This window comes from Pagrus major, chromosome 9 (genome assembly GCF_040436345.1).
Source record: "Pagrus major chromosome 9, Pma_NU_1.0".
In the NCBI taxonomy this organism is placed as follows: Eukaryota; Metazoa; Chordata; class Actinopteri; order Spariformes; family Sparidae; genus Pagrus; species Pagrus major.
The window spans coordinates 34,704,669-34,713,677 of NC_133223.1; the positions used below are offsets into that span (position 1 = coordinate 34,704,669).

The 9,009-nt window shown below is 41.0% G+C and overlaps 1 protein-coding gene across 1 annotated transcript in view; it reads right to left on the reverse strand.

Annotated features, from left to right (window-relative positions):
- Nucleotides 1–7,632, reverse strand: part of LOC141002801 (succinate--CoA ligase [ADP-forming] subunit beta, mitochondrial) — a 13,078-nt gene extending 5,446 nt beyond the window's left edge. The window contains exons 1-4 of the mRNA XM_073474198.1: nt 7,471–7,632; nt 5,925–6,024; nt 3,758–3,920; nt 1,335–1,463 (exon numbers count right to left, since the gene is read on the reverse strand). Of these exons, the coding sequence (XP_073330299.1) occupies nt 1,335–1,463; nt 3,758–3,920; nt 5,925–6,024; nt 7,471–7,567 (489 nt within the window). The 5' untranslated portion in view covers nt 7,568–7,632. The remainder of the gene's footprint in view (nt 1–1,334; nt 1,464–3,757; nt 3,921–5,924; nt 6,025–7,470) is intronic.
- Between the last annotated feature and the right edge of the window lie 1,377 nt (nt 7,633–9,009).

Below are 9,009 nucleotides of genomic sequence, written 5' to 3' on the forward strand. Positions count from 1 at the left end.
GGAGACAGAAGAGACAGAGGAGAGGAGACAGAGGAGACAGAGGAGAGGAGACAGAGGAGACAGGAGAGAGGAGACAGAGGAGACAGAGGAGAGGAGACAGAGGAGAGGAGACAGAAGAAACAGAGGAGACAGGAGAGGAGACAGAGGAGACAGGAGAGGAGACAGAGGAGAGAGGAGAGGAGACAGAGGAGAGGAGACAGAAGAAACAGAGGAGACAGAGGAGACAGAGGAGACAGGAGAGGAGACAGAGGAGACAGAGGAGACAGTCATGTTCTCAGTGTTATTACATAAACCACCTTCTATATTTAACTACTTTTGACTTGGATTATTTCTGTTGTGTTCTTGTTTTTTATTATTTTAAGAAATCTCTTTTTCTTCTGGATCAATAAAGTTCTATCTGATTTTATATATTTGTATTAAAATTTAAACCAAATTCAGAGAACATGAACATGACGAACATTAAAAACAGAACAGTGTTTGCGTCCCAGTGTGTGTCTGTCCATGTGTAGATGGTTTTGTGTTGGTGTGATTGTTGTGACGTCTGCTGACTGAGCAGCAGTAACAGCTGAGGACCACAGCAGCCAGTGACCCTGATAAAACAACACTTCAGAGACTTTAGACTAAATTAAATTAACTTTTACCTCAATTAACAGATTTGTTTGGCCATTTTTTGGCAACACAACTGATATATTACTGCAAACAGCTGTAGACTGAAGACACCCGGCAGACATGGAGCAACAACATGATCATCTCAGAATATTTCACTTTTGATCAAACCTGTTCCCGACAGAAACGTTTGACTTCACAGATCTGAGTGTTAAAATCAAATCCAGGTTGCTTACTTTCATTAAATCTGCAGACAGAAGATATTTTGTTTTGTTTTTAGATCTGGAGGCTGATCATAACTCATTAATTAAAGAAATACATCTGTGAGTTGGAGGAAAGTTAAAAAACAGGATGATTAATGTGAGTTATAATAAATCTGTAAAAAGCAACAGGTGGGAGGAGAGAAGTCTGCTGAGAGCTGATTATAAAGAACAGATTGGACTGTTTCTACGTAACACACATGCTCCACAGAGACAATACAGCCCACACACACACACACACACACACACACACCCACACACACACACACACACACTCACTCACTCACACACACGCACACACACTCACACACACACACACACACACACCCACACCCACACTCACACACACACTCTCACTCACACACTCACACTCACACACTCACACTCACACTCACACACACACACTCACACACACACACTCACACACTCACACACACACACTCACACACCGTCTCCTATCGATCATACCTTGACAGCCTGCTCCATCTTGATGCCCTCCACGATGTCGATGGGCTCCTTCACGATGGCGTCTGGGTTTTCTGCTGCAACATCCTCGATGTTCACGCCCCCCTGTGAGCTGCCGATCAGAACGGGACCCTGAGGGACACAAACACGAGTTAACGCTCAGAGTTACTGAACCGCTTTCACTCGGAAATCTGTTTGGATTTCTGTGAGCTTCAGGTTCTGGTCTGTGAGCTTCAGGTTCTAGTCTGTGAGCTTCAGGTTCTGGTGTGTGAGCTTCAGGTTCTGGTCTGTGAGCTTCAGGTTCTGGTCTGTGAGCTTCAGGTTCTGGTGTGTGAGCTTTAAGCTGACAGACATGGTGTTCAGTTAACTGGAGATTTATTTCATCCAGATGCTTTGAGAGCAGATTAAATGTCATAAAACGAGTCAGGACACGAGTCTGCCGGACCTGAAAGTGCAGTCTAACAGTATGTAAACCAGAGAAGCAACGTGTCGTTAGAGCTGTGATGAATGTTCCTCATCACTGTGTTCTCATTAAAAAATGACACAAATCAATCAAACTGACTTGACTTAAACAAATAACAGAAACAAGTCATGGGCAGGACGACGTCTTCTAAAATATTTAATTTACCTTCAAATGAAGGAAGAACAGCAGGAATGAGTCCGATTTAAGGAGGCGGAGGAGGAATAGAAGAAACTATTTTTGTTTGAAAAGTGACTCAAACGATTAATTAATTAATTAAACAACAATAATTCATTTCTGTCAGTCAGCTGTTTCAGCTCCACTCGTTTGGTTATATATTTACAGAGTTTCTAGTCGGAGGTTTATTTTATCATCTTAACGAAGAAACAATGTTGACACGCAGCAGTCAGGACAGAACCGGGACAGAAACATTAGATCACCACAGACTGTTCTGGATCGCCTGAGATGTTTTCTTCAAGAAGTCATTAAATCTAATTCATTAATTTGGGCTCCAACTTATAATTATTTTCTCTGTGGATGAATCTGCTGAGTATTTCCAGGATTAATTGATTAATGGTTTAATCAATAAAACGTACTTTTTTTTTTTTTTAAATTGCTCATCGTGGTTTTCTCCTGTCGTCCGACCAACAGTCCAGAACCCAGAGAAAAGCAGAAACCCTCACAGTTAACAAGCTGGAACCAGAAAGTGTTCGATATTTTTGTTTGAAAAATGAGGAATTGATCAATGGACTAATCAATACAGCGCCATCATTGAGACGATGTTTGACAGTGAGGCAGCTGGAGCAGCTGGTTCTGAAGCTCCTGGGCTCAGACAGATTTGATGTGGAGATGTTTCACTGCAGCAGGAAAGTTTTAGAAAGACCACGACTCAACTTCATCTACAAGGACAAAGTTCCTCTGACGTTCATCTGGACAACACCAACATCTCTTTCTATCAGATCACACACATTCAGCAGAGTGACAGTTATTGATTATTCCATGTTTGAGCTGGATGAACTTCTGACTGGACTCTGAGGAGCTGTTGGGTGTTTTACTAACCCTCACTGCCGATCTGAGTCCAGACATTTTAACTGTGTTTCCTGTGTCACAGCGGTGATGAAGCACCTGAACTTCTCATGCTGTATGTTTTATTAGCTGTAACATCAACAAGCTAACTGTGCATCAACACCCCACACAGCTTCTCTCCAGTTTAATTTGTCAGGACACTAAATGTTCCACTGCTGTGATTTAATAACTCTCATATAAAGTCTGTTGGTCTAATTAAAGTCAGTGTTATTCTTTAAGACAGCTGTGATATAGACAGTAAAGTCAGGGTTTCAGCTCCATCACACAGACGACTGCAGTTTAGTCTCAGAGGTTTCTGTAAGTCTTCATGCTTCAGATGTGATAATCACCTGACAGGACTCTTTGTTTAACTGAGAGCAGATTAACGGTGAGAGGACAGATCATTATCTATTGTTCTGCAGGGCAGTGGCATGTTTAATGTATGATAATGAGCTCATTATGTGTAATTATCTGCCTTTGTCTTTTTTTCTTTTCACAGACTTTTAAGCCTCCTACAATACAACTGTGACTTCCCTCTGAGCAGAAACTAAATGTTAACTCTTAAAGTTAAGACTGACAAAATACTTTGAGAATGTCTCATTTTATTTTGATAATCTCTCAGTTCTGACTTCCTTTCAGTCTCAGGATGTTTTGTGTGTGTGTGTGTGTGTGTGTGTGTGTGTGTGTGTGTGTCTCAACATGTTAACTGTCACATCAGCTGACTGAGTATTAAACCTTCAGTCTGTTTTATATTAACTGTATATGAACGAGTGTCTCACAGACGGTAACATCAGAACGATGCATACATTAACATCATCATCTGTAGTACTGTGCTGCCATCTAGTGGTGATATTCAGCAGTGTGTGTGTGTGTGTGTGTGTGTGTGTGTGTGTGTGTTCACCTGGTAGGACCTCTCCATGGTGATGGCAAAGTAGTACTCTCTGCGTGGATATCTGCGCTCACAGATGAACACCTGGTTACAGATACGACCCGCCTCCCCGGTCTGCTTGGTGTACAACTTTCGACCAATCATCTGTGAGGAAATGTCACGGGCCTCCTCTGGCCTAGAAGAGGAAGAGGAAGAGGAAGAGAAGAAGAAGAGGAGGAAGAGGAGGAAGAGGAAGAAGATGAGGAAGAGGAAGAAGAGGAAGAGGAAGAAGGAGAAGAGGAAGAGGAGGAGGAAGAAGAAGATGATTGTCAGAGGCTTTGTCACCACATTTAATAAGTGATTTGGAAAGAGCCAAACTAATGGAAAGAGCCAACTGATGGTGTCGACTTCCTGAAGACACACAACCAACTGTTACATACCCTCCCTGCTGAGGGAGAACATCACAGCTGCACCTAATAGCTCCTGATGACCTGATGACCTAGATCCTCAGAAATCTGTTCACATCAGGACCTTTGAGAACCTCTGATCTGTCCATAACACATGTATCTGCCGACTGTTAGAATCACATGGATACAGTTATAATGAGTTGTGTTGAGATCCTGACCCACCAAACATCCTGGAAAGTGACAAAGTTACGTTTTTCACTCTAAATGACATCATCACATGACATCATCAGTAAACAGGATGCTGTCTGACTGTGTCACTCGCAGGGAGAGAGTCTGTTATCACTGAAGTCTCTGTCAGGAGGGCTGATCGTCACCGTGACAATGTTAATAATGTTAATAACGTTAATAACGTTAACAATGTTAATAACGTTACTAATGTTACTAACGTTACTAACGTTAATACTGTTACTAATGTTAATAATGTTACTAACGTTACTAATGTTACTAACGTTAATACTGTTAATACTGTTACTAATGTTAATAATGTTACTAATGTTAGTAGTGTTAATGTTACTAATGTTAATAATGTTGCTAATGTTACTAATGTTACTAATGTTAATACTGTTACTAATGTTAGTAGTGTTAATGTTACTAATGTTACTAATGTTACTAATGTTAATGTTACTAATGTTAATAATGTTACTAATGTTACTAACGTTAATACTGTTAATACTGTTACTAATGTTACTAATGTTAATAATGTTAGTAGTGTTAATACTGTTACTAATGTTACTAATGTTACTAATGTTACTAATGTTACTAATGTTACTGATGTTACTAATGTTAATAATGTTACTAATGTTACTAATGTTAATGATGTTACTAATGTTACTAATGTTACTGATGTTACTAATGTTACTAATGTTACTGATGTTACTAATGTTACTGATGTTAATAATGTTACTAATGTTACTAATGTTACTGATGTTACTAATGTTTACTAATGTTAATGATGTTACTAATGTTACTAATGTTACTGATGTTACTAATGTTAATAATGTTACTAATGTTACTAATGTTACTGATGTTACTAATGTTAATAATGTTACTAATGTTACTAATGTTACTGATGTTACTAATGTTACTAATGTTAATGATGTTACTAATGTTACTAATGTTACTGATGTTACTAATGTTACTGATGTTAATAATGTTACTAATGTTACTAATGTTACTGATGTTACTAATGTTACTAATGTTAATGATGTTACTAATGTTACTAATGTTACTGATGTTACTAATGTTACTAATGTTAATAATGTTAATGATGTTACTAATGTTACTAATGTTAATAATGTTAATGATGTTACTAATGTTACTAATGTTAATGATGTTAATAATGTTAATGATGTTACTAATGTTAATAATGTTACTAATGTTACTAATGTTAATAATGTTAATTATGTTACTAATGTTACTAATGTTAATAATGTTACTAATGTTAATGATGTTACTAATGTTAATGATGTTAATAATGTTACTAATGTTACTAATGTTAATAATGTTACTAATGTTACTAATGTTACTAATGTTACTAATGTTAATAATGTGGTTCTGTCAGGTCACATGACCTCCTCATCTATCAGGACCCAGACTACTGACAGAGGATCAGAAACAGAAAAACAGGCGAGCTGCTTAAATTCAATCTGACAGATTATTCTGGATGTTTGCTGGTGTTAGATGTTTTTGATGACAGAAGCTGGATTATTGATTATTGATTACTGATTACTTACGAGTAGACGATCCTGACTCCTCCCTTCAGTCCGCCCTCGAATGTCCCCTTCCCTCTGCCACCAGCCAGAACCTGAGCTTTCACCACCAGGTCCTTTGAGCCTGACACACACACACACACACACACACACACACACACACACACACACACACACACACACACAGAGTTTTATTTCATTATAAGCTGGTTTGGACTAACTGATGAGCAGCAGCTCAGTAAACGTCTGTTTAACATGAACACACAGGAGAGTTCCTTGTTATGAGTTTGATCTATTTCTGTTTAATGAGCCACTTTACTCTCCACTGTCACTGTCACTGTCTGCTCTCTGTCTGTCTGTCTGCTCTCTGTCTGTCTGTCTGCTCTCTGACTGTCTGTCTGCTCTCTGTCTGTCTGTCTGTCTGCTCTCTGACTGTCTGACTGTCTGCTCTCTGACTGTCTGACTGTCTGTCTGTCTGCTCTCTGACTGTCTGTCTGTCTGCTCTCTGTCTGTCTGTCTGCTCTCTGTCTGTCTGTCTGCTCTCTGACTGTCTGTCTGCTCTCTGACTGTCTGTCTGTCTGCTCTCTGACTGTCTGTCTGTCTGCTCTCTGTCTGTCTGTCTGTCTGCTCTCTGACTGTCTGTCTGTCTGCTCTCTGTCTGTCTGTCTGTCTGCTCTCTGACTGTCTGTCTGCTCTCTGACTGTCTGTCTGTCTGCTCTCTGTCTGTCTGTCTGCTCTCTGACTGTCTGTCTGCTCTCTGACTGTCTGTCTGTCTGCTCTCTGACTGTCTGTCTGTCTGCTCTCTGACTGTCTGTCTGCTCTCTGACTGTCTGTCTGCTCTCTGACTGTCTGTCTGTCTGCTCTCTGGCTGTCTGTCTGCTCTCTGACTGTCTGTCTGTCTGCTCTCTGTCTGTCTGTCTGCTCTCTGACTGTCTGTCTGCTCTCTGACTGTCTGTCTGCTCTCTGTCTGACTGTCTGTCTGCTCTCTGTCTGTCTGTCTGCTCTCTGTCTGTCTGCTCTCTGTCTGTCTGCTGTCTGTAGTGTTCACTGACTTTATTCAGCTCTGTCTCTGAGAACACGATGATGACAGCGCTGTAGTCTTGATCTTCAGATGTTTGACAACGTGTTTGTCACATCGTCGGGATTTTAAGATTTTTTTTTCAGAGAAAATTATATTTGTGACTCAAAAGTGAAAACTTCCACTGATCCTGAATCATATCTCAGTCGTGTTATCTGTCACCATATCGTGCAGCCTTACTTCATACATTGTTATAATAAAAGTAACACCACATGGATAAAGATGGACACACAGTGATCCTGTTGAGAGTCCAACAGATGACTATCAGTGCAGCTTCTTACTATGCTGCAATTATGTGAGTGTCACCTGATATCACTGAAGCAGGAGGCTATGTTTAGACTGAGTGTGTGAGGGTTTAAATAGCTGTAGCTGAGGTCGGTCAGTGTAGAGACACACACACTAAGGTCACAACATGTCAGAGAAGACCACAACTGAGTGATCAGGACAAATGGACTCTGAGTCTGTCTATCAGAACCAGGGCTGACTGCTCACCGATCTGTTTGGCCACGCTGTAGGCCTCCTCTGAGGAGCTGGCCACCATGCCGGTAGGAACAGAGATGCCGGCCTCCTTCAGCAGCCCGATGCTCATGTACTCATGCAGAGAGAGGTTCCTCTGCTGCTGCTGCTGCAGCTGAGACACGTGAGCTCCAAACAGACCTGAAGACCCACCCAGGACCTGCAGGGAAACGGGGAGAGACAGGAGGAGGAGGAGGAGGAGGAGGAGGGAGGAGGAACAGACGGTGGAGGAGAAGGAGGAGGAGGAGGAGGGAGGAGGAGGAGGAGGAGGGAGGAGGAACAGGAGGTGGAGGAGAAGGAGGAGGAGGAGGGAGGAGGGAGGAGGAACAGGAGGTGGAGGAGAAGGAGGAGGAGGAGGGAGGAGGGAGGAGGAACAGGAGGTGGAGGAGAAGGAGAAGGAGGAGGGAGGAGGGAGGAACAGGAGGAGAAGAAGGGAGGAGGAGGAACAGGAGGAGGAGGAGAAGGAGAAGGGAGGAGGAGGAACAGGAGGAGGAGGAGAAGGAGGAGGTCTGTTACTGCATCAGAGGAAGAAGGACTGAACATCACACGTGTCACAGTTGAGTCGTCCTTCACTTCCTACTGTCTCTTTATTTTGTACAAAAGATTTCACTTCTGACTGATGTCGTGACATCTGTGGTTACCGTGGTAACAGTGAGTTTAACAAAGCAGCACCAATCAATTAGTTGTCAACCATTAAATTAATCTGCAGCTATTTTGATAACTGATTAATCTGAGGACCTGTTTTAAAGAGGACAGTCTGTGAGGACGAAACATTTCATCACATTTTACAGACCAAACAACTAATTAATTAATCCAATGGTGTCTAATTTAAAAACACACTTTTAGCTCTTGTTGAACTCAACTTAACATCCAGACAACAAAGATATTCAGGTAATCATCACATGTGAGGGGGAAACATGTATATATTTTTGCTTGAAACAAAGAATCGTTTCATCTTGAATGTACTTCATTATTTATTATAATTTATAACAGTACAAAGTACTTCAAAGTAGAAAATCACACAGCTGACAGGAATACATGTGACTCACACCAAATAACAGGAGGTTACTATGATGATAATTTAACATCTCTGGTCACATTAGACACGTGTGGGTCGGACCGAGCAGAACTCAGGTTTTGATTGGTTCTCTCGTCCAGTGACAAACACACCTGCTGCTCAGTTCATCTGTTAATAAATCTGACTGTATCTTTATAAAACTACATTATAATTGTGCTCAGCAGGACAACTCATACTTCAACATGTGACTCAAACACGTGAAATCTGGTTTATTCTTTTACTTAACATATTTTAGAGGAAAAAATTCAGTTACAGTAAGATGGATAGATACAGTAAATCCAACTGTACTCAGCAGTACTTATAATAGTGACTCAGCTCCATCCTGACCCACTAATGCATAAAAATGTTTACATGTCAGTACACTGTAATACTCATCCTGTACTGCAACATGCTACAGTACTACTCTGACAGAGGCTGTTTAGCCTGAGTAAGAGTAC